Source organism: Danio aesculapii, chromosome 5 (genome assembly GCF_903798145.1).
Source record: "Danio aesculapii chromosome 5, fDanAes4.1, whole genome shotgun sequence".
Classification (NCBI taxonomy): domain Eukaryota; kingdom Metazoa; phylum Chordata; class Actinopteri; order Cypriniformes; family Danionidae; genus Danio; species Danio aesculapii.
The window spans coordinates 59,186,269-59,213,469 of NC_079439.1; the positions used below are offsets into that span (position 1 = coordinate 59,186,269).

General features: G+C 36.8%; 2 protein-coding genes across 5 annotated transcripts in view; one reads left to right on the forward strand and one right to left on the reverse strand.

Moving 5' to 3' along the window:
* The window catches only part of arhgef12b (Rho guanine nucleotide exchange factor (GEF) 12b), a 145,769-nt gene extending 133,282 nt beyond the window's left edge, over nt 1-12,487 (forward strand). For 2 of the 3 annotated variants that reach the window (XM_056458554.1, XM_056458557.1), the window contains 5 exons: nt 2,237-2,500; nt 5,791-6,021; nt 7,695-7,921; nt 9,386-9,461; nt 11,189-12,487. In XM_056458554.1, the coding sequence (XP_056314529.1) occupies nt 2,237-2,500; nt 5,791-6,021; nt 7,695-7,921; nt 9,386-9,461; nt 11,189-11,199 (809 nt within the window). In that variant the 3' untranslated portion in view covers nt 11,200-12,487. The remainder of the gene's footprint in view (nt 1-2,236; nt 2,501-5,790; nt 6,022-7,694; nt 7,922-9,385; nt 9,462-11,188) is intronic. The other variant, XM_056458556.1, reaches the window with a different exon arrangement.
* Nucleotides 12,447-24,901, reverse strand: cenatac (centrosomal AT-AC splicing factor). Of its 2 annotated transcripts, none has more exons than XM_056458559.1 (11): nt 24,721-24,901; nt 23,786-23,949; nt 23,610-23,708; nt 23,475-23,541; nt 21,049-21,111; nt 20,814-20,875; nt 18,154-18,262; nt 18,030-18,060; nt 16,227-16,322; nt 15,303-15,435; nt 12,447-12,734 (listed from the first exon to the last, which is right to left on the reverse strand). In XM_056458559.1, the coding sequence occupies exons 1-11, from the start codon at nt 24,835-24,837 to the stop codon at nt 12,611-12,613; spliced, it is 1,065 nt and encodes a 354-aa protein (XP_056314534.1). In that variant the 5' UTR covers nt 24,838-24,901; the 3' UTR covers nt 12,447-12,610. The 2 variants fall into 2 exon arrangements, with proteins under 2 accessions (XP_056314534.1, XP_056314533.1); XM_056458558.1 differs by having other exon boundaries at nt 18,154-18,265.
* Between the last annotated feature and the right edge of the window lie 2,300 nt (nt 24,902-27,201).

The window sequence follows — 27,201 nt, forward strand, 5'->3', positions numbered from 1 at the left end:
TCCTTCCTTTAACAAACGGATGAATCGCCCATTGTAAGCGTGTAGATTGCTGAAGCACTCCTTTCTCTCACACTTCCAATAATATCCAGGTAAGCACAGCTTTTTCATGACTCATGACTTCAGAATCTGTCTTTGCTGCTGTGTTAGTGGGCAGGGCCGTAGGTTTAAATTTTTCCGGGTTTGCGTGCAGGGCTTATGTTTCGTAGCCACATCACGCCGAAACAACTAAAGACTCGTTATCAAGAAAATTCATTCAAACCACTATGAGTCGATTCTTTTTTAGATGAATCAATAGTTTTAAAAACTGTCCACTTTTAGATTTAAGCCTTAGCTGGATATTTCACTTCACTTAGAGCTGTGTTACACACTACATGGAAGGTCATTTTCAAAAACTCATAATAGGGGCTCTTTAAGATACATATAAAATATTTTGAGGTTTGCTGGAGATACTGTTGCCCTAAAAAACTAAATCATAGAATGTTGTGAAAAACATGTAAAAAAAACTAAAACTTACATATACCTTTGGAACAATATAACAGAAAACTTTGGCGGCTTTAAAACCTGACTTTTCCAAACCTCGTTAAATCTTGAAACCGGTTATCATCCCATACCTAGACTTAACATTATATTCATTATTATATTATGAACATTATTGATAAACATCAAATGTAAGCATTCAAATAACTTTATTAAATAATAAATAATGTTTTTAAGAGTTTAATAAAAGTATAATAATGTTCATAATATAATAACAAATTATTATTATAATTGTGCAAGATATTTTATATTATATAAATATTTTACGCAAAATATTTGATATATTTACACAAAAAAATGAACATTCTATTTTAAAATGGGAAGAAATTAAATCAATAGTTTACAGAATAAAACAAAAAGTTCACTTAATTATGTGCAAATAAATGCTCTAAATGACAATGTTTTTGTAATTTAATGATGATTATAATAAATATAATAATGATTATAGTGTTCAGTTATCATTCAGTTTAACAGATATAAAGTATTTATGTAAAAATAAGACAAGGCAACACTTATTAAACATAAAAGCATGGTATATTTTATGTTATTTTATGCTAAATACCTACAACCATATCACCCTGTAGCCCAAGACTCACTGAAGCTAAGCAGGGCTGAGCCTGGTCAGTACCTGGATGGGAGACCACAAGGGAAAACTAGGTTGCTGTTGGAAGTGGTGTTAGTGGGGGCAGCAGGTCAACCTGTAGTCTGTGTGAGTCCTAATGCCCCAGTAAAGTGACGGGGACACTATACTGTTAGTGGGACACTATTCTGTCAGTACTGTCATTCGGATGAGAGGTTAAAACGAGGTCCTAAAATTCTCATGGCACTTCTCGTAAAGAGTAGGGGTTGTAACCCCGATGTCCTGGCTAAATTCCCATCATTATCCATCAAGGCCTCCCAATCATCCCTATCTACCAAATGGGCTGTATCACTGTCTCTCCACTCCACCTATAGCTGTTGTGTGGTGAGCGCACTGGCGCCGTTGTCTTGTGGCTGCCGTCGCATCATCCCAGTGGATGCTGCACACTGGTAGTGTTGTGGAGAGACCTCCCTCCTGATTGTGAAGCACTTTGGGTGTATGGCCATACACAATAAATCTGCTATATAAATGCACACATTAAAGCAACATTACGTTACTTAAACAAAACATTTTTATTTTAAATTGGGCAGAAATTGAATCGGTAGTTTGCAGGATAAAACTAAAAGTACATTTAATTATTTGCAAAAAATGCTCTAAATGACAACATTAAATGACAATGATGTTTATAATATAATAATGAATATTATAAAAATAATGATGGAAGTAATGTTCAGCCATCATTCAGCGTAACAGAGATCTGTATGTAAAAATAAAACAACACTTGTGTTCATTTTTAGGCAACACAATACAAATCTAACACATGAGAAATCCAAATTAGATTAGATTAAATTATCATTAGATTAGATGCCAACATTAATCTGATCAGCTGTCATTTTCTGGGGAAATGACAGGAACTACTAAATAATGTTATCAAACTTTTATAGAATAAAACAAATATTACTATTTGACTCTGTTGTAATGAACCTTTTGTAATGGTCTCTCTGTTTTTACCATGGTTGCATAGTAGCTGTTTAACTGGATGTAGCTTTGGCACTTGCAAAAAATTCATTATCCGTCCTCCACAAAATCTGAATTGTGACTTTCATTCTATATTTTCAGTAGAAAAAGACGACACTGAGGTCATCCCAACCCCACCACCGAGCACCAACCCCTTTGAGACCAAATCTGACGAGGAGGCTGAAGAAGAGGAGGAAAACTCTCTCCAGGACCAGGCTGAAGACGATGAAGCGTTTGTTGTGGCAGATCCGAGTGATCGACTGACGTTCCTGAAGCAGCGCTGCAGACTCGGCATCGCCATTGATGAGGACGAGGCTGAGGCCTTCGAGCTGCAGCCGCTTATAGCTGATGAAGCTCTCAGGACACGTGAGTAGATGTGTAGGGGGTGAGGTGTCTTAATAACACAGCTAAATTAACTGTATTATGCAACTGGGTTTCGGGCAGCCACAGCGATCGGATACAATACCAAAGTTGGCAATCCGGGGGTGTTATAGACTGTACCAAAAGTTGAGGACCGGCAGTGGGGGGAGTGAGGTGGTGGAATCCCGGGAGTTTTCCGGGAGAAATAACAAAACAGGAGAGTGGTGGGAGATGGGTCTGAAATATGGGAGACTCCCATGACTGTTGGCAGGTACAAGCATAATAGTCTACTCTTAAACCCCAAGTAATAACAACGACACACATTCAGTATTAATCCACACAGTGGCAAAAGTTGAACTCTTTTGAAAATTGACTGCGTCACGCGTGTAAGGAACAGCTGATGGTGGTCTTAGCAAATGGCAGAGGATCGCGAGTTCAGAATCACATTTAAATAGCTAAACAAAGAAGCACGCGTTGCATTTTTTAACGCGGTTTTGGACGCAGTATGTGAATAGCCCCATGAAGATTTAACCTGAGAGATGCAGTTCAAGCTCTGATCTATAATTGATAAGTGATTACAAGACCCACAGGGCGATTACAAGTTACAACACACAATTAAACACATATTTTGCAAACTACACAAAATGAGGCAACGATTTTAATTACACTTACATGTTATGATCTGGAGGAAGAAGAAACTGGTCGATATGAACTGTAACACTTACTAACAAAGTCTCTGACAAAGTCCCATACATAACAGTCTCTGCTGCTCCTTCCTTTAATAGCAAACGGCTGACGAATCCCACATTGCAGCGTAGGTTATTGTATCAAAAATCTGAAAAATTACAGGAACAAACACAGCACACGGTTGGTTATACGGTAGTATTGTTGTGAAAAAGAACCCTTTATTTCCCGCAGCCAAATCTCCATCTGTCAGTGATCGTCATCTTCGTGTCATGATCAGTCTCGTGATCCCCTGCGCTCCACTAGTGCCTGAAGGGAAAGGCACGTTCACGTTTTACTAAATCCAGCACTTCATATTTGGTGATGTACTGTATCGACATCGACACATTCAGGCAAAAGATCCGAACGCAGCACAATTCATTTATTTGACTCTGAGTCGACTATTTGGTTAAAGAACACGGTGCACTTTCAGATGTAAACCTCAGCTGGATGTTTTTATTCACATAGTATTAGTATTAGTAGTAGTATAGTATTACACACTACATGGAAGGTCATTTTCAAAAACACATAATAGGGGCTCTTTAAAACAAAAACACATCTTATTGAAATTAGTCTTCACCTACGAGCGGGCACAACTATTGGAACCTTTTTGGCTTGAGGTTTCCGATCTGATTCACCTCCATTGGCTTTAAGATGTTAAAAACAACTCATCAGGCTGCTTGATGTTTTAAACGAATATTATCTTATTATATTATTCAATCAATATTCAAATTTTATCAAAACTAAACCTCAAAAAATTTTTTTTACATTTTTATCTCATGTATTATTTATTGCTGCTAATGTCTTTTATTGTTATAATGGAAGTATGATCTGTTTTTGCCGTGAAATAGCCAGAGAATCTAATAAGGCAGTAAATTAAAAACTCTGTCTATTATATTCTTCTCCTTTTTATGGGTAGTCATGAACACACCTGTTTGAAGCAATCGCACAAACAATCTGAAGCAATCGCACAAACAATCTGAAACAATCGCACAAACAATCTGAAACAAACAATCTGAAGCAATCGCACAAACAGTCTGAAGCAATCGCACAAACAGTCTGAAGCAATCGCACAAACAGTCTGAAGCAATCGCACAAACAATCTGAAGCAATCGCACAAACAATCTGAAGCAATCGCACAAACAATCTGAAGCAATCGCACAAACAATCTGAAGCAATCGCACAAACAGTCTGAAGCAATCGCACAAACAATCTGAAACAAACAATCTGAAGCAATCGCACAAACAGTCTGAAGCAATCGCACAAACAGTCTGAAGCAATCGCACAAACAGTCTGAAGCAATCGCACAAACAATCTGAAGCAATCGCACAAACAATCTGAAGCAATCGCACAAACAATCTGAAGCAATCGCACAAACAATCTGAAGCAATCGCACAAACAATCTGAAACAATTGCACAAACAATCTGAAACAATCGCACAAACAATCTGAAACAATCGCACAAACAATCTGAAGCAATCGCACAAACAATCTGAAACAATCGCACAAACAATCTGAAACAATCGCACAAACAATCTGAAACAATCGCACAAACAATCTGAAACAATCGCACAAACAGTCTGAAGCAATCGCACAAACAATCTGAAGCAATCGCACAAACAATCTGAAACAATCGCACAAACAATCTGAAGCAATCGCACAAACAATCTAAAGCAATCGCACAAACAATCTGAAGCAATCGCACAAACAATCTGAAACAATCGCAGAAACAATCTGAAACAATCGCACAAACAATCTGAAACAATCGCACAAACAATCTGAAACAATCGCACAAACAATCTGAAGCAATCGCACAAACAATCTGAAACAATCGCGCAAACAATCTGAAGCAATCGCACAAACAATCAGAAACAATCGCACAAACAATCTAAAACAATAGCACAAACAAGCGCACTTCAGCATAGCAGAATAAAACCAATCTGCTTGTTTAGTCACGATATATGAAACACTGTGGGTTCAAGCCGCTACTCATTTGAATGAAGAAAATATTTGTTTATTACCATTTTAATTTTTTTCTCACATTAAAGTGTAATTTATATCAAATGGTGGTGTACACAACAGTCTCTGGACTTGCTACATCACAGACACCATATAAAAATGAATCACTTTCTGGCCATTGAATATTAGGCATATATATATATATATATATATATCGTGATTGTGACGTTCAAAAGTATTACAGCGCTTTGTAAATGTTTATTATTGCCGTTTGTTGAGTCTTCCCATACAGTTTGATAGAGCACTTGGAGCCAGAAGTCGATTCGCGTGACGTCACACTTAACAAGCGGATATGTAGGATTGACAACTAGTGGTTGAAATAGGTATTGCATTACAAATTCAAAACATTGAAGAGGGTTTTTTTAAACGCCTGCTACCATTAGTTTGCTATGAGCGTAAGATGCTCAAAAAGAAAGCCCACCCTCTACTCAGTATTTCGTTTCAGTTGGAAGTACGTCAACGTACTAAAATAAAAGCCTCAGCAACTTCAGTTTATGCAGACTTTAAAATAAAATACATCGATTAAACCTAATCTGTCTGATTTCTGTCTTTCAGTGGCAACATTGAGGCAACTCCTGATCAACCAGTTTTCCGGTCAGGAGGACGCAGACAGAGAGAACAAGAGTGAAGATCAACAGGAGCATATAGAGAGGACGTGTCCTCAGCAGGGCTCAGACGACAGCGATGTGAACCGGTCTACACTTGAGAACGGCTCAGACAGAGGAGAGAATCCACAGGAGCTGCCATCCGGAGACACCGGCTTCTTTGAGACGTCTGAAGATTGTGGTGCGTGTTTGGCCTGTTTCTTTAAAAATACATCTACTTAATTTTACCATAAAACTTCCCTGATCACCCATTGCCTTGTTACATTACTGTTTAACAAATGAAATATGGATCATTTTGTAAAACGAAAAGAATGGCTACATCTGATATTGCACATGTTACGATTGAATAAGTTGTCTAGGGAGAGTAAACGTAACATTTAGAATATTATATCATTACTGAAAGAAATGGATGGAAAAAACAAGCACACAATCTTAACAGTTAATTTGTTTATTCCTCTATAAAGAAAAAAGTGATGAAGCCAACAAAAGAGAGGCATGTATGCGCGTGGTACAATGCATTTGAAGATAATATAAGCAAACAGAAATATAATCAAACCAAAAGTTACAGGGAAAAGGAACTAGAGTGGTGCCAAAGCAAAGAATTGACACCAAAACTGTCACGGGGTAAATTATACACGTGGGGATATTTCAAATGTACATACCAAGTTTTTATTAAAACATTCAAGTCTCCCAGTCATTGACTTTTCCTAAAATTGTATGATTTACAATCCCCTTGTGTTAAACACGGTTTAGCTAATACCAGATCAAAAAAATTCAAAGGTGTTATTCACTGATAACAACTAATAACACAGGCTCTTCCAAGGACTTCAAATCATCTCAACCGTTGAATAGACTCATATGTGTGTGTAAAAGCAGTTGCCCCTTTTTGATTTCTTAGTTTTTTTTCATGTTTGTCACACTTTAATGTTTCAGATCATCAAACAAATGCAATAACGCTGCATGGCACTTTGTGTTGCCAACTGTAATTCAAACAAGTGGCAGAAGATTTATCTTTGTGGAAAGTTTATAGCAGATTTTCTTACTATGTGCAGGTGAAAATGTCTGTAATACCAAAGCCTGTATTACCAATTCGCATAAATTCATACAATCTTATTTGTATAATTTAGTACAATTTGCTAATCCCCCCAATAATGGTTGGGTTTAGGGGTGAGGTTTGGTGCTACACCTCATATTAAAAATCATACTGAACGACTAAACTCGTACGAATTCGTATGAATTAGCAAAACTGACAAAACGTATAATAGTTACGTTTCCTCGTGAGATCAGGCTGGTTTTTCCAAAGACACTACACAAGACGTGTAACTTTTAATTATTTTGAATGGGGGAAAGTGTAACAATCAATATGGAGAATGTAGCCCCGCCTTCTAGTACAGAAGCCAATAGTGGCCAATAGTTTCCAGGGGGCGGGGCTTGGACCAGACGTGAGTTTCTGCAGAATTTGATTTGAACGTTCAGAAATGAAACTAAACAGACAGTCGTTGTTTAATTTTATTGGTGATTCCTAATATGAAATTGAATCGTAAGCTTGGCAAGCAATTTTGGAGAATGCCCGAGCATACTGCCCGAGAGGCGTTTCAAAAATGGTTGCCAAGTTAAATTGTCTTGCCTTAAAGGCACTTTGGTATTACTTACTATAGGAAAAGACGTAACTCTAACTTTGTTCACGTGAAGCATGTCTTAGCCAATCACATAGCAGCTTTTAGTGTCCTTCCCCATTATATGCGTACTGCCATAGAGGCCCATGTTAGCATTCGCCTTTATGCTGTTCAGGCTAATCTTACTACAGTCTTTAGTTTGTAGCATGTTTGTGAGGTGTTGCTGTTCTTGTGTCAGTGTCTGCAGGCACTTATATGGTGCTGGAGGTGTTTGGAGGCTCAGGCGAGAGCAGCACAGATGACGATGCGCAGGGCTGCAGTGTGGAGCCCGTGGCTGGAGGAGATTCAGGCATCGACTTGAAGAAGCTCCTGTCTTCATCTTCGCAGAGCACTGAAGGACCCAACATCAACAGACAGATCATGACACACTTACGTCTACTACAGCGCAACCTGCAGCAGCTGAAGGTGACGCTTCACCACCAACACAACTCCCAAACAATACACAATGACCAAAAAGGCACTTCAAATGTCGTGGTTTTGCATTCTGTAACATGATGAACTAAACAGCATCTGCTAAATCTTCTCAACTTTAAGTTTTCAGTTAATAGAAAGCTCTATTGCTGAAAGGAAGTATTCTATTGTGAAGTATTCCCAGAGTAGGAGCTCTTTGGTTGACTTTGAAGCAATTATTACAAAGAAGAAGAAGAAAACAAACAATCCAAAGCACTTCATCTTGTCCAAAAGAGCTGAAAAAGGCCTTTATTCATATTCTGAATGAGCCATGTATGAATGTTACAAGTTTAACACATGTACTCTGCTTGTCAGAATTGATATTTGATTCAAAGAAACGTTCTAAAAGATTTCCTGTGCAGGTAAAGAGTTTGGGTGTCATTTTGGATAGCACACTCTCATTTGAAGGTCACATTAATAACATTACACGTATTGCATATTTCCACCTGCGTAATATCACTCGTCTCTGCTCTCCTCTCACAACCAACACCGCAATTCTCCTCCATGCGTTAGTTACTTCAGGTCTTGACTACTGTAATGCTCTTCTCTTTGGGCTTCCTTCTAAACTTCTCCATAAACTCCAACTGGTTCAGCACCATGCAGCTCGTGTCATCTCTAGGACTTAATCTCATGAGCATGTCACACCACTTCTTTATCAGCTTCACTGGTTTCCGGTAAAGTTTTGGAATTATTTTAAAATATTACTTCCCACTTTCAAGGCACTTCATAATCTTGCTCCTCAATATCTCACCGCACTTCATATCTATACCCCTTCTCGCACTCTTAGATCAGCCAACTCTTTCTCCCTGGTGCCACCTTGCACTCGATTAAGCACAATGGGTGCCAGATCTTTAGCTCTGCGTCTCCTCCACTATGGAACTCGCTTCCCCTGGATGTAAGGAGCAGTGATGGTCTTCACACTTTTAAATCTCGTCTCAAGACCCATCTTTTAAGCAGGCTTTTTTTTGACTATTTTTTATCATGTTATTTTATACTCCATGTGTTTTGGACCTGCAACTCCTTACATGCATTTAAAATCTTGATTGGCAACGTTTTATTGTTTTAATTTGTTCTGGTATAGCTGTTGATGCTTGTTGTAAGGCAACCTTGGGTGTCCTGAAAGGCGCCATTTACAACGAAAATGAATTATTATTTTAATAGGAGATTCCTGAAGAAGATGGCAAAAAAATAAATAATAACAGAATAAATGAGACATAACAAAAACAGTAATTAGTAAAAATATAGTTTTGTCTTAAAATGTTACAAGTCTTCCACACTTAATATGGTTCTATATGGATTTATATTTATTAGAAGAAAAGACAAGACATCTCAAAAGAACCTTTAAAAGGTCGAGACACTAATGTTCTTCAGATGTGCTGTTATTAGCTAATAATAAGATCTGTTCTTTTTTTCCCTCAGGAGACCGAAATCAAGTATAACCAGCTACGCCAAAGGCTATCAGAGGAAACAGCTACTGACACAGAGGAAAACACAGGTAGAGCAGCTTTTGTTCAATTTTGTTAGTCAATGCTAACTGTGTTGTCACCAGCGCATAAAAAAAAAACTAAAAAAGCTGAACCAAAACACTACAGCCAATGACTGACTAGCAGTGAGAGAAACTGTTATCTGTTAACAGTTAACTGTTAACTGTTAAGTTCAACCAATTTAATAATCGGTCTTTATTAGTATCCATAATTAATCTTTCGGGGTTGAGATGTCTGAATAACACTGTTGAGAACTGGGTTAATAACTATACTGTGGTGTTAGTAACTGTACTGGTTTCGGTGACCGCTGCCATCAGATACTATACCTAAAAGCCGGCTCACACGGTACGATTATTTATTATATTTTTTATTTCATTTTTTTCTTCTAATACTGAACGATTGTAGCATGTCAGACTGCACGGATACGGCTCTCATGTCACACTGTAGAGTCTCAGCTGTCATAAAGGCAAACTGAACGACAATGAAAATGCGCCAAACATGAAAGAATACACCACCGGAGTTTGACGTCATCCACCCGTGACACTTTCACTATCCCGCGTTCTGAAATATTTCCTCACAGCAAACGTAAACAATCTGTAGCGGCAATTTTGCACACAGCGTGTCTCAATAATAAAACCAGGAAACAGTTTTGACAGATTTCAGCTAATCTTCAGCCCATCATTGAGTCTATTTATGTACAAATGTAAGTTGATATTTATTAATATTTTTTAATTAATTTCAGTAAAATTACTGAAAAATATTAAAATATTCATTTAATTTATTTACAATACAGTTTGTAAAGTAATATTTTAGTCTTTTAGTAGATAGATTCTACGAGAGACTTGCATTGTAAACATTAAATAAAAGTTAAAAAGCTATTTTTTTTATTTCATATATTAAGTTTTTAGTGACAATACTCCTAAAATCATTCCGCATATTTTATTTTTTTTTTTAAACAAAATTCTGTGCAGAAAAAGCAAAAAATGTCTGCAGATTCTGTCTGGCCATACCCTTGGGTTAGGTTTAGAAAAGAAAAATAATAACGCATGTGCTCCAAGGACTTCAGTAGCTACCAGTTTCTAACATTCTTTAAAATATCTTGATTTGTGGTTCACCCGTGTGCTGTTGGTGATGTTTTCATCACTCTTTGTCACCACTTTCTTTGCGTTTCATCAAATAGAATAAAATTTTGATGACATATTTTGGGAAAATGCATTGAAATTTTAAAAAAATTCAACAACACACTGTGGGTAAACTGACTGCCCTTTTGTCATGTTCGTGGCTGTTTTTGACTTCCATTATAATGACATTTCTTATTGCAAAGCCATGACAACATATAAGCATGCATTTTTAATTGTTGTTGGTTTTCCCTGTTGGGAAGAGGTTAAATTAGCCATTTTTACAGTTGATCATCAGCTCAGCTGTCAAAACATAGTAAACACATTCACGCACGCACACTATAAACGGCTCTTTTACTCCATAGAGCCAGAAACGTTTTTGCTATCTGCTATCTAAATAAATTAATGCTGCCAACTGATGATCAACAGTATAAACACATTTGACCTCTTCCCAAGAGGAAAACCAGCAACAATCAAGAATGCATGATTATATGCTGCCATGGCTTTGCAATAAAAAAAATGTCATTATAATGGAAGTCAATATTTTTTAATGAACCATCATTGTAACGGCTTGTCAGAGCCTTGAATTTCCTAACTTTCCGTTCTCTTCTTTATTTCAGATAAAAGTTAGTGAAGCGGAGCTGTTGTTCTGTTTATTGAGATTGGAGGACACAGAGCTGCTCCTCCTCCAACAGCAGATACACAGACTGAATGACCAGGAGATCTGGAGTTTGTTTGCTCCAAACATCTGTCCGTCTGCACACCAGCATATAGACGAGTGCATATCATGTTGCTCACAAACACGTTTCATCACCTCTCACTTCATTCAGAAGATAAAGAAAAACATCGCTGTCCTGATGAAGCAGGCCGAATGAGAAGAAAACCACAGCATTTGAGGGTAAACTTGAGCATTGATCTGTAAATCTCCCCCCAGGTTGAATGATTGTTTTTCCCGAAGTTTGATTGGGTGGCATTAATCATTATTAGCCAATGAAAGTCCAGCATGAGTGGTTGGTAAGGTAGTGCCACAGATCTCACAAGAGCAGTGAGTTCACATAAACTGAATGCCAGACTAGTGTTCGGCATGCGGTGTATGTGACGTTATTGATTTGACATGAGCGGCGAATGGTGTTGAACGTCCTGTAATGCTGGAACAGGTGATTAGAGCCGTGTGGAGTATACTAACGGCGAATGAAACTAGCGTGAGGATGATGATTGTGGTGGTGTCTCTCCTCATTCCTCCTCTCTTAATAAACCACATGCTATTTAATGAAGCTACTGAAAGCGTTTTCTCGGGCTTGCGGCCGTGGGAAGAGCAGACCTTTTGTAATGTCGTCGGGTTTGGGCTGATGTGACCCTTTCCGATTTACTTGGTTTTAAGAATGAAGTTGAATAGAAAGAAGCTTCAGTGCAGGAACTTGATGAAGACCCTTAACGGTCTATTTTAAATGTAATGTATTGTACAATTATGACCAACACTGCATCTCTTACAGAGACTCGATTTATTATTTTATTTCTTCTTTTGCATCTAAAGCGTTCAGTCATGTATTATTTTAACAGAAACTACTAAAAAAAAAGAAAGAAGAGAAATGAAAGACTGCAAGGTATCCTTTAATATTAATGTAATCTGTATTTTTATTCTTCTGTCTAGACGTTTGAGGTATTTTATTATATTATTGAACATTAATATGGTCTTGGCGTTCTGTTGAGAACATGAAATAGCTCTAATAGACGAGATTCTATTCAATTTGACTGAACTGACGTATTGTTCGAAATGGGAAGTTGCACATTGTGTCTTCATTTGATCACATTTACCTTTTGCGGAGAGTGGGAAGGATGTTTTGGATTTTTGACCAAAAAGGAAATTACACAAACATCTGTAGCAAAAAAATGTATTCAATAAACTGGAAACACAAACAGTGCGCTTCATGTTTTCGTCTCACATGAACACTAACCTACCTTAACTAGTGCTGGTTTCTAATTGAGGCAAGTTGAAATAATTCTCAACATGAGAAAAGTAGTGCATGCCGTTTTAGTCCTTCCTATTGGGGATATGGACTTCTTATCTCTCCATTACTGAGGTCTTTTGGCTTCTTTGTGGATTTCCCATCATCACCCCTCTTCCTCTTTCCTTTAGTGTTTGCCTCTTCTTCTCTAAACTGATGCCTGAGGGGAACAAAATAGTGTCAGTTGCTACATTTACACAAACACACACCTGAATAAATTGTTTGTAACTGAATTGATTATGACTGTTAGCATGCATTAGCCTGCGTGTATTGATAGTGCATCAAACTGCTGGCAGGATATTTTCCTGTGGCTGATTAATGAAGCACGTTATTTGAGAAACAGTACTTGCACATTTAACAAAAGGCCAATCAAGATTATTAAATGTTTAATTGTAATGGATTCCTAATGGTCATACAAAGAAAACATGCATGTCAAATAGACTTTTGAAATTAAAACTAGTATTGTCATATTTACTCAAAAGAACGGTTTATGAATTGTCCTTAAGTGACGTCACAATTGTGTGTCAAAATTAATTGTTTCTTCGATGCAGATGCCAACAATTCGGTATCAATTCAGTAATAATCATAACTGGTTATGTACTGACTTCATCACAAATGTGTTATATGACAGTAGCTTACTATGGCGAGAGAGGAGACTGCCAGTAAGAAAAACGCTCCAACTACTCACAAGCAGTGAAATGTGCACAGTTATCTGCTTTTTGAGTTTGCTGGACAGTCTTTCACTGAAAGGGAAATACATCAGAACCCACCTAGGAAAAAATGAAAAGCTGTAATCTCTCTCACTCTCTGTGACCCCTTTGACCTGCTGGCGTGTCCGTCAGGTAACGTTTTATCTCCTCTCTCGGCTTTTACTTGTGGATACAGACAAGAGCGATTCTGCAGAGCGGGTTTTCTCCACTGCATCGCTCTCTATAATGGATCAGCTGATCGCCATGGTCGTTTAACATCAGCGTCTGTGTCACTGCTTGCTGAACAGTGCCAGAGCCATGCTGAAAGTTAGAGCCAATTGCAGTCTTTTCTGTTGAGCGCGTGACCAATCACAGGCGCTCAAAAAGCAAGTATGTTCTGGGTTTGTACTTGAATTTTGTTTGATCCATTAAAAAAAAGTGTTTTCTTTGAGCAAGTAAGGTGCAGTTCATATATCTGGCTGCTCTTATTAAAGGACAAAACTGGATTACAAATAATATATAAATATATTTACAAATTATACATTTTAATACAAGAATTAGTGTTGCTAAGTAAAATAAATTGTATATGGAAAGCATCATCGATGCACCGAGATATCAAATTGATGGCATGATAATTGTAACTGAACCAAACCGAACTGTGAGACCAATGTAAGTTCACACCCCTGTCACAGACAGATTGCGTATGCAAAAAAACTGAATGGGAATGCATAATAACACATAAATATCTATTTATAAAACACATAAATATCAATATTTGATATTGATATATTCAGATTGCAATGTTTACAGTACATGGTTTTCGGCAGTCAGAATGAATTTAATCTGATTGCAAAGCTGTGCATGTACCACATAAATTAAGGCAAAACAAACTTTTTTGAGAGTTGTTGTCATAGCAACAGTTCTGGTAGCTCAAACATGCTAGGGAGCAGGCTTATTTCATATAAACAGGATTAAATCGGGTCTTTTCAAGCAAAGATAATAGTGAAAGTTTGTACCGAATACTGATATTTTCTTACAGTAGTAACGTATACATTACAAACACTGGGGAAATAGTAAAATTATTTAAATTTATATATAAAAATAGAGGTTTTAAAAAAAAATTATAAAACTGTTAGGCAATCTACACCTGAACAAAAGTACAAAAACTGTCAAGGGGGTGTTCTTTCCCCAAGGGTTAAAGAGAACATATATTAATATAGACTTCTTAGATACAAATGCGTACTATTTTAAGGTACCGACCGCTGTACAATGCGTGTCTGATTAAGGACATGTCCAATATTTAAATTTTAAAAGGAATAAACATTTTTGCAGTCATAAACATGTTTTGACAGATAATATGCTGGTGATTTGATGCTTCACAAAAGTTGCAGACACTGTTACAGATATCAAAATGCTTTTTTGATGCAAAATTCATGTAAACAACCATATATTAAGAAACTTGAATAAGCTACTATAAGAAAATCCGCTCTAACTGTAAAACTAAATAAATTGCTCAATACTCTTGACACATGAAAGTGTAAAGCCTGCAGCCCACAACAAAGTTAAAAAGTTATTACATATCATATTTAACAAACCGTTTACTACCAATTTGACATAATTTTGTTCACATGGATAATTGAATATTAATCAGATGATGTCATTACGCTGCTGTGCCGTCAGCCAATCATTGCATTGCTGCTCAAGATTTCGAGGATCAATAGATCTGTCCTTCACAACACACGCAGCGATCTCAGATCAGTTCATCCAGATTATTTTAATTTGCCAACTTGTTTGAAGAACCAAATTAGCCAGAGATCAGTTATCAAGATTAAAAGATCCAGGATCTGCCAAATCATCTTAGATCACTTAAGCGAGGTACGAAGAACAGACCACTGCTCCTGTATTCCACAATGTTTACCACTTTACAACAATCCTAGACCTTAATCTGCTTATCCAGATGTGTTTCAACTAAACTCTTTGGAAAAGTGAGTCTCCAGGATCAGGTCTGAACTTGAAAATAAAGCTATTCCAGAACTCACCGGGACTGCCAGCGCCTGCCGCTGTTCCACACTCGTCCAAAAGATGGCAGCCAGTTGGCATCAGTATGAGAGCTGTGGTCGAAGTTTGCACCCACGCGGTTGGGCGGAAGCTTCTTTAGTTTCTCCTGCTCCTCTGTGAATCCAGAGCATAGAAAGAGTAGTTTACCCCAAAAAATTGAAATTCTATTACTCACCCTCCGGTCATTCCTATCCCCTGAGACTTTCATTCATCTTTGGAATAAAAGTTAATATATTTTAGATGAAATCCAAGAGCTCTCTTCTCCTCCATATACAGCATTGTGTAAAACTGTATGGATTAAATAGCTGGTAGTGTATACTCCACAGTATTTAATGATCAGACAAACACTTTAGAAATGACTGTTGTCTTCCACATCAGAATAGGGTTTATTACGGGCAATATGGATGCCCGTGTATGGCGCTTCAGATTTTAACGGCAATTTTACGCATAGTAAATACATAACATTAAATAGTTACCCATAGTTAACGCAAACCCTTAGCTGTCACAGAGGGTAAGACAAAAGTTAAAGCAGCTGTTGTTGTTTTTACTGCACAAAAGTGTTTGTGAAGCTTTGTATGATTACAGTTGAACCACTGGAAGATATGGAAGATTTAATCCAAAAGATCTTCATTTGTGTCCTGAAGATGAAGGTGTCAGAGAATGGAAACAGCATGATCAGAATTCATTTGAGTAAAGGGAGTACGATTAAAGCCAGCTAACAATCAAAAACCTTTGTGTGCTACATTCTTAAGGGTGTTGTCTTACTGTAATTGTGTTAATACCAGAATATTAATATAATATAAGAATATAATACCAGTCGTGCACTTTAACATACTGATTGATAGAGAGGTGTTTTGCTCTGTAATGAACACTGTTCAGTGTGATGGTGAGGCTGAAGCACATACTGTGTTTGAGAAACTCCTGCACTGAGGGCTTCATCTCCTGCTGTCCGTCTGAAGCTTCATCAGGAGGCTCGTCCAGCAGCCACGGCGGTACAGCTCCTACAGGTCAACACAACCACCATAAAAAAAAGCTTCATGAAAATGCCAAGACGAGCGTCAATTTTGAAAATGCGCATAAAGAAACATGCACACAATTGAGTAGAATACACTTTATCTGATAAGAAGAAATGTGTATAAACTGGAAATCATGGAGTCATTTATTTAACAAATAAATTCTAGCACACGCATAAACAAAATGTGTAAGGATTAGGTGCAGTGAGACGGCGGTTACAAAGCAGCAGACTGATCACATTTGAAACATCTGAAATTTTGTTTTGGTCATTCTAAAACCCCTTAAAGAGCCCCTATATTATGTGTTTTTGAAAATGAGCTTCCATGTAGTGTGTGACACAGCTCTAAGTGAATAAAAACATCCAGCTGAGGTTTACATTTGAAAGTGCAGTGAGTTTAAAACTATTGATTCTTAAACGAAATAGTCGACTCAGAGTCAAATAAATGAATCGTGCCAAGTTCGGATCTTTCGCTTGAATGTGTCGACGTCGATACTGTACATCACCAAATATAAACTGCTGGATTTGGTAAAACGTGAAGGTGCCTTTCCCATCAGACACTAGCAGAGCGTGGGGGATCACGAGACTGATCATGACAGGAAGATGATGATCACTGACAGGGTTAAAGTTCCTTTTCACAACAATACCACAGTATAGCCAACCGTGTGCTGTGTTTCCTGTCATTCTTCTGATTTTTGATACAGCAAGCTACGCTGCAACATGGGATTAGCCAGCCATTTGCTATTAAAGGAAGGAGCAGCAGAGACTATTATGTACGGGAGTTTGTCAGTAACTGTTACAGTTCATATGGACCAGTTTCTTCTTCCTCCGTATCATAACATGTAAGTGTAATTATAATTGTTGCCTCATTTTCTGTAGCTTGCAAATTGTGTATTGTAACTTGTAATCGCTCTGCGCAGCTTGTAATCACTGATCTTTAATAGATCATTTCGCTCTCACATACTCTGTGCTACTACATAGCCATGGTGGGCGTTTCTCTCTGTCTCGCGCTGAACTCAGTCAACCAATCACAACAGACTGGGTCATCGGTCCAATCAGTGCAGATTAGCCTAATGCAAAGGAGGAGTACAAATGAATCAAATCATATGGGAGTTGTTGGGATAATTAGGCAAAAATAAATACATATTATAAGATAATGAAAGTGCTTTTTGACCTCGCATGCATATCAGCCTGTTTTTGGAGACCCACAAAACCAAAATATGATGAATATTTATAATGCATAATAGGGGCTCTTTAACCAAATCCCTCATCTCAGTGGTTCAGTATTATTACCTCCCAGAACTATCTTGAGCAAATGAACTCCCAAAGAATGATCTTACGCCTCCAAAAGCCACTGTTTTGGCGCAAGTAATTAATTATCGTAAAAAAATGGCCCCCAGTGACTTCTAATGCAACAAATGATGCCAGTTCATCAGTAAGTGACAATTTTATTCTCTTTTAGTCTGGTGCTTTGCAAATGTTTAATGCACTATTCAAGTTATAAATATATAAATATAATTTGGATAGAAACATAGCTAATGTTGATTATGTCAAATCTACTTTATATAAAGGAACAGAAAAAGAATGAAATCTATAACAATATTTCAGATTATGGACCATACTCAGCATATGAGGCAGGAAGCAGAGTACCTGCTCTTTACCTCCTCAAAGAATAAAAGCAGAAGGTTTCATTTACCTGTATGAACATTTCCACTGCTGGATGAGTCCTGCAAACACAGACACCAAACAAAGATAATGCTTAACCTCGTTTATGGATCTACTCAATGGCTGTTGTCTGTATATAGTGTTGAACAGATCACCTGGTAGCCAATAAAAGTTAAGCTGAGTCCCGGTTTCCTCCACTGGCTGTGCAGATCCTCATGGCTCGGTCCTGCCTGTGCCTCCGCTTCATAAGAGCCTCTGTGAGAACTTCTTATCAAACATCAAAACTCATGCTTTAGACATTACAAGCACAAAAAAAAAAAATCTTTTGACAAAGCCAGCATTCAATCACAAAATATCTTTGCTCATCAATACTAGAAAATAAACATTAGTGCCAGTCAGAAGTTGACACATCATCCATTCCAAAACCATGAAGAAAACTGAAATTGAAACTATTTTGTGTTTAATAGACATTTAAACATAGTCGTCTTGGCTAAAACAAGGCTAAACTTGGGCTGTCAGTGAAAATCTAATAGACATCTAAGAATAGCCCAAAACTAGACTAGTCATTAAATAGATTGGACAGACTTAACAGGTGCAGTCATTCATTTCTGTTTATTTGATTTGTTTTGGCCTATTCTTAGACATCTATTAGATTTTCACTGACAGCCCAAGTTTTGCCTTGTTTTAGCCAACATGACTATGTTTAGACATCTATTAAACATCTTTTAAAAACAAAAAATGCTTGCTTGGAAAAATTACCCAGACATTTGGTTGGCACTGTTTTGTTTATAACAAGTAGGGATACACCAATCATTAAAAAGATAACAGACTTATCCATTCTGTAGCATCCATCAACACTACATTTTCAGGACTAACAATTATCAAACAGAAATCTACTAAACATGCCAGAAATTGTAAACCATTTAGGTCCTATATGGCACCTGTATTCTTATGTCTTTCATTGATTCTATCTCACTTAAAGTTTTGGATATATATATATATATATATATATATATGACAAGTCTCTCTGCCAACAAAGTCTGAAATGACTTCATGAAAAATACAGTAAAAGGATTTAAGTCTGCATTAAAAAAAAATGTACAATGTTTCTTTTTCTAGGGTGCGATGTTAATCTTAAGGTGACCCAATAATCTTTTTTTCAGCTAATTCACTGAAATAAACTGTTTGATTTTGTCGTCTTTATCAAAATCTGACCATTTGCTTAAGGCCCCATTTACACTAATACGTTTTAGTTTTAAAACGCAAAAGTTTTGCTACTGTTATGCCTTCCGTCCCCAGTACCCCCCAGAGTTTTCGAGCCCTGAAAACTGAGCTTTTTGAAAACGCCGTTTTGGATTTAAAACGCTGCTGCTCCATGTCAGTGTGGATGGGGGAAAACAGAGACATCTGAAAACAGAGACGTGGCTGCAGACATTCACTACCTGATTGGGGCTTTTTCTCAATATCAAGTACACAAAGTTCAGTCTTGCATGCTTTCCTTAAGTTCAGACTTCCACCCAAGCGTCATTCATACCACCCTGGCTACATTGTTTCAATAAAATAAAAACATGATATAAGGAAGTGCTTATTTTCATTTTGGTATTAACAACTTAACAGACACCAAAAATGTTGAGGCGTCGTGTAGCTCCATATTTATATGACTGTCATCTTCACTTTCTGCATATTTATAACAAAATGAAGCCTATAACATTACTGCCTCCTTTCATTTTCCTTGAAAAATACAAAACACACACCCTCTTTTGCTGAATATCAGTTTTAATAATCAATAATGGCCATTATAAAAGTGTAACGACAATAAGTTTAAACATTATAGAAAATAAATGCAAGCAATCAGTCAAATGTGCAGAATCAACATGATTATATAAATGAATATATTAACTTATCTTTGTGCTCAGCCAAAACACATTTCCTGAGAAAAAGAATAGATTCAAAAGACCGGAGTCGTTAGAAAGAGACCAGATGAATTAAATATCACGTTTATCAACTATAGTGAGACGAGATCCAGCGCAAAATCTTTGATGAACTGTCTGACATGCGCTGCTCTCATCTGGCGTGTGCGTTTTCAGCCATGTAATGTGGACGGAGATCTTTTCAGAAACGCTAGGTGAAACACCAGTGTGGATGTGGATCATTTTCGTTCTAAAACACCGTTTTAAATCTAAAACATATTCATGTAAACGGGGCCTAAATTGTAAAATAGCAGTTTTCCTGTGATGTCAGTTTGACAGCCTGGGTAAGAGATATGCTTAGCCACGCCCTTCCAACTATTAGTAGGTAAAGATGAAAGGAGGAATTCAAAAATAAAAGCCCACCCCCTACTCAATATTCAGTTTCAGCTGGAAATATAACATTAGAATATAACCTCAACATACTAAAATAAATGTCTGCAGCAACTACCAGTTCGCACAGACTTTAATATTGTGAAATATTATTACAATTTAACTAGTCTTCAGTGTCGCATGATCCTTCAGACATCATTCTAACATTCTGAGCCGATGCTCAAACTATTTTCTTCCACAAATTTGCCATTCATCAATTTCACAAACTGATAAATATTTATCTGAGGAATTTGGTAATTTTAAATATGTCATTTCTGTTACTTATGATGAGTTTAAAATATTCTTGTTGTATAAAAAGCATTTATATGTTTATTTTTATTTACACATATTCTTTAAAATAATATATACTGACTGCAGACTTTCTATAAGCATTGGAGAATGTTTTATATTATAGGAGTATTGGTGTATCCCTAACGGACTCAGGATAACATTAATATTTCTGAGATTGATTTTACCTGGCTGTGTGTGCATTGCTGTAGTGCTCCAGTTCAGCAGGTTGCTCCAGTTCTGCATCAGGCTAAGTTTGATTCAGGAAAGTCAACAGTAATAGTCCATTTGTCTTTTTAAGCATTACTCTGACAAAATGCACTCTTTTTTTAAATAACAATGTCTAAAAATAACATTTCTTCATCAAAATAAACCAAGAGTAGTGAGATGTGGATACGCTGGGAGCATCGCAGGAAAACAAACCTCTGATAGTGACTGGAGGAGCTCCAGCCTATGCAGCTCCTGAGAGCGAATCCCTGCAGCCAGCTGAAGATCAAGAAGAGAACACACTTTCACATATACATCAGTCTTTACTGTTCACAGTGTGCACAACAACAGCTCTCTTTGCTTCAGCAGCACAGACTATATTCTGTGTTTATATCCTTCAAATTACATCAATGCTTTTCTTAAGCAATGGCAAAAATGCATGCAACATCTACTGCAGAAAACTCAGAGGGTCATTGTTGTTTAGTACATTTTAATAAATTAAATGCTTTTACTGAGGGTATTGGTTAAATGAATAAGGATGAGCTGATTTCTTACAGTACATATAAAGGGTTTCTTCGACTGTGGACAGTATCTAAATGTAAATACTAATTTTAAGACACCCCTGTGCAAAAAAATAAATGAATTAAAAAAAAAATAGACTTCTTTTTTTTTCAGCAAGATTTAATAAATTATAAGAACATTAATTGAACTGATTGTTGTTATTATAAACATCGCATGCTCTTTATGCTGTGGCTATATTTTCTAGTTGTATAGAAAATAGTAATGAATATTGATATTTTAAGGCAGTTTATCAAAAGTTATTAATTGCAGTATAATGTCAATTATTAATCTATATTAGTGACAAAAAATATAACATTTAGCATACGTTTACTTCCAGGACTGAAATTGTATTAATAAGCATATGTGTGTGATAATGAATAGATGTGTGTGTGTGCCGCTGACAAACAATATTCTCAGTAGGGCTGCACAATTGTTATATTGTTTCTGCATCAATATCGCAATGCGTGTATCCACAATAGTCACATCGCAAGATATGCAATGGAGTCTGGAATATAGTTGACCAGGAGCCACAGAATTATATTTAATTACTGTATTTATACAGAATATATACAATTTATGCAAAAAAAAAAAAAAAAAGTTTCTTACTTAAAGTTTGTGTTAGAAGTTTTCTTACTTGAACTTTACTTTTAAAAGCGAAAACAAGATTATTTTACTTGCACCACTGGCAGATAATTTGACTTGTTTGAAGAAAAAGATAATTGTCTTATTTCTAGTCCAAATTTGCTAAAATTCTTAGAGGAAATTAAAGTATTGTTTTGTTTTCAACTTCAGAAGAAATGAGTCAAAGTAAGAAAAGCTTTTTTTATTTTTTTTTTATTTACATCGTTCAGTTTCTGTACCTGAATACTGTTATGCAGAGTTCAGACTGTATATTTTGCAAAGTAGTCGCATCACATGTTTTCACACTGCATTACTATTTGGAGTAGCGCTCTGTCGCTGCTGTGTTTACACTGCAGGATTGATCGGCAACAGGGGCTTTCACACTGCAGCACTTTACAATAGGAAGAATCGCTGACAACTTTGTCTTTGTCCACAAACTACACGTCACAACCAAACACACGCAAGAAGTGACATGGAAACAACGTGTGGTCAACGTGTATCTTTAGTTATTAACTACATAATAAGAAAGAATCCTTTAGTTGGGTAGAAAATGTACATGTTTTGTTCACCTGGCCTTTGAAGGGAAATCCCAATTTCTCTCAAGACCAGGTTGTGGTATTGCTCAGATGATGTGTCAAACTGACACAGGAGCTCCTGCCAAATTTACACTAGTTTTTCCTCCACTTCTTGGGACCAAATAAACTGAAAATGAGCACTTTTAACTTCTCCCTCATCCTCCAGCTGGCCTGCAGAGACCCACACTAGTGGATGCTGCTCTCTCATTGGCTGTAGGTAATCGCCAATGTTATTTTCAATCAGAACACATTTCACACGCATGATTTGAATCGCTGACAGCTCCAGATATTTAGCATGCCAAATAACCGACGGGTGTCAGCGACTCATCTGCCATTCTCTCAGATCGCGTCTTTGATAGTTACATACATAATCACATTCTCTGTGATTGTTACTCACGTGAACGAGCACCGATTTGCCTGTCATTTCAAGCATTTGTCAGCGATTTCTCAAAACTTGTCAGCGAGTCATAATCGGGGCTAAAATCATGCAGTCTGAACTCGACATTAGGCTAATAGAGCTATTCAAACCATCTTGTGAAACTGTATTCATATCGCAATATTTATTGCAGAAAAATAAAATATCGTAATATCAGATTTTTCCAATATTGTGCAGCCCTGATTTATAGTACAGCAAAGAAAAAAATCTATGTTCACCAAAAATGTAAAAACCCTATACATACACTAGATGCATTATGATGTTTAGCATTGATAATAATAAAAATTAAAAGGAATAGTTCAGCCAATGATCTCAATAATTTGAACAAAAACGATATTATGAAGAACTTTGGTAAAAAAAATTACATTTGGGGTGAAATATCTTGTTAACTACTGTGGAAAGCTAAATATTGGTTAGAAGAGCAGTGTAAAAACTTGACGAATCTTTACCTCTTTAATAAAAACATCCTCCTTTTCCTCAAACTGTTCAAGAGCCTTGGAAACCTCAGACTTGAACCTATAAAAAATTATCCCTTATTAATTTCTCTGTTTTACTACATGAATTATATTATGAACACAAACTACCTCTCAGTATCCTCTTGTGTGATGATAAACTTGTCTCGTAGTTTGGGGTCTGCTTTATTGTCCCACCAGAACTTGTGTGTGTTTTTGCGGTGCTCTGGGCTGAAATGAGAAGCGCTTGGTGAAATCGCAGAATTGTCTGCATGTGTTTTTTCCAGTGAATTCAGGCATGATCTTACGTGCTCATGTGCTCCAGCAGTCCTCCATAAAGCACAGTGATGTTACTGTCAGTCACGTGTTTCTGAACCTCCAGCGCACAGCAGTAACACCAGAACTTTACGTCATGATGTGGACCGTACTTCTCCACCTGAGGACTTTTAATGGTCCGGCGTGCTTCTTTGACCTGCAACAACATCAGATAGTGTTGAATACATTTCTGGGGGGTTAAAAAAAAAAAATACATAAGAGATCACATCAAAGTTACTGTCGGTTCTCTAAATGCAAAGGTAAAATTTCACGAATAGGTATATATGTCACGTATGTTTTGAGTAAACTGTTCATTTGTGTTAGATTTTATAAAAAGATGACAATATACCTTCAAAATGTCAAATAAGAATATTATCATTTAGATAATTTCAAATATTAACTTAATTACAGACATTATTTTGTATTAAACAAAATGTCTTTATTGATCAGTAATGGATTTCAGTAATCAATATTAGGTATGGGTTTTAGACAAAACTCTAGAAAGGTATTTGTAATTGACATTTAATAGAAATGTTATCATACCTTTATAGAATTCATAACGTTACCTCATAAATCCAGAGAAAGTATAATGGAGAACAGTTGTTGCTATTTATAGTGATTTTTTTCATAAAATAACAACAGTTATCGTGTTTTCTGAGGTGTTATTCATTTTTAGATACCCAAATAGATACCCAATTCGTAGTTAATGTGTGTTTTGCAAAGGAGAACAGAATCATTGAGCTTAACGTTAAATGTTTTGGCTTATTGTAAGTTAGTCATCACCAAACCGTGACCCGACCTCACATAGACACAAACACAAAAAATAACTGTTGAAATCCAATTTTACTGGCTGTTTTGTTGTTAAACTCGAAAAATAAACGCTACTGTTAACTTGAAATAGAGCTAGCTAACAGATTAGCACACTCACCTTCTCCGTGAACTTGACAAGAATTATTTTAAGTTTGCTCTGGTGGCTTTTCCCATGAATGTGTCCTTTTCCAGAAAAGTCAGTTTTCCCGCAGATAGAGCAATAAAATGCCCCCATTTGTCAGCTAAGTGTTGGTTTCTCAAGCGAAAGCACGCGCTAACATTCGCGTTGTTTTCCAAACAGCGACGTGATGTGACGTTAAGTCTGTAACGACGCCATCTGGTGGTTGGGAGGAATAAACGCGCTTTGCCCTTAAATGAAGGGAAAGTTCACCCAAAAACGAACACCATTCTGCCATCATTTGATCATCCACTTGTTCTAAACCTAATTGATTTCCTTTTTTTTGTTGTCGAACACAAAGGAAGATATACTTTGTAATTTGTAATTTATTAATTTAACAGGGACAATGCTCATTAATAAACAGTGAGACTGTAAATAAGCCAGAGTTAGCCACGGGGGCTAATTTTCATCTGTTGCCCCCTGGCAGATTTTAAAAGGCAACCTAAAATCAAAAAAAACACATGAAGAATACTGAAGAATGTTGGAAAAAACAGTCATTGAACTTCTGTGGTATTTTCTTTCCTAGTATGGATGACAATGGCTTTTTTCCAACATTTTTTAGAATACATTCATTGCATCCCAAATAAGACACTACGCACTTTTGGGCTCAACCATGTTGTTTGAGTTTAGTGTCATCCCAGATGGAAAGTCAACATTTTATGTACCAAGCAGAGATTCCAAACCATTTCCAAGACAACGTACAACAAACTAAATTAGTGAAATAAATCACCAACTAAAGGCCGTCATTTGAATTGTCGCATGAATCGTGTCATTAAATTCAGAGCTCCTATTGGTTCTTGGATGACGCAGCTGTTGTCACACTGCAGGAAAGTGTCTGAAATCTTCTGACACTGCCAGAACTTCATCGGAGGAAAACTGATCGCAACAGGTAGTAATACGGCTGTCAGTGAACATGTCAAACCAACAATCAAAGACCACAGATTTTGGCCTAGGATTTCAAGAATTTTTTTTGGATTTCCCAAATTTGTCTCAGATGACAGAATTGTGGCTGAAATCTCACAGTGTGAGCAGGGATTTACACGCAGGTGTCAAACCCAGTTCCTTGACGGCTGGAGCTCTGCAGAGTTTAGTTCATAAATACACCTGATTAACTAATTAAGTCCTTCAGGCTTGTTGGAAACTTGCAGGTAAAGCTGCGGTCACACTGGACTTTTCTCCCCATAGACTTCCATTCATACGCACGAGAATGCATCAGACCGGAAACGCAAGCTCGTGCAACAAGTTTTGCAGTTCGCTGCTTTGGAAAGATCAAGATTGGTGAACTCTGACCTGCGAAATCACATCACATGATTGCGTGAGACCAATTGAAGATCAAAACAAGACCTCTCTTGACAGAAATTTAAAACATGGATCAATCGCTTGTTTTTTTTTAAATGGCTAATCATCTTGTTTAATACCGCCCCTTTTGGCAGCGCCGCACTACAGAATTTCGCACGCACAAACTCTAGTGTGACCTCAGCTTTAGTGTGTTGAAGCAGGTTTGGAACTAAACTGTGCAAGGCTGCGGCCCTCCAGGACCTGGCTTTGACATCTGTGAACTAAAACACAGTACATCATGACATGACAATCACCTCCATTGGAGAATCAGCCCAACATTAGAACCCGATAACTCCTCCCCTTCATCACCACTTTGTGAGTAAATCTGCGACTGTTGTGAGCATAAAGTGCTCAATAGTCAACACTTTTTGAATTTTAAGTGTGAATGCTCTACTTACTCTACATTTACCACAAAATGTTGTAGAATAGTGCACAAGCATACGGTTTGGGACACAGCTCTTGTTTTGTGTTCAACAGAAGAAAGAAATTCATCAAGTTTAGATCCAATTGATTACAATTAAATAAGGAAATTTTTGGTGAACCATTCCATTTGAAACTTAAATACTACCTTCAAACAGCCCATCTGTATTGCACACACACACACCCACACACGAGGAATTGAAAAATTATTTAATATATTTAAAAATGTAATTTTTCCTCATTTAGGCAATGAAGAATTTTCAGCATCATTTCGATTACTCTTTCAGTGTCACATGATCTTTCGGAATTCATTGTAACAGGCTTGATGCTCTGGAAAAATGATTGTTATTATAATTATCAGCAATAACGGATCAAAAGTGACAGAAATGACAGGTATAAAGTTAAAGACACTAAATGCTAAGAACACACATATACATATGCACACAGACCACTCCTTTTTGGCTACATTAACAAAACACAAACTACAATAACATGTTGATGCATTTATATATTTATTTTATAAGGCACTCGAGCCACTGAAGAAATGAAAACAGACACAAAAAGAAAAGTACATAATAATAATAATAATAATAATAATAATAATAATAATAATAGAGGAAAAGATGTAAACATTCACAAGCTTTTGAAGAGAAAAAAAACGTT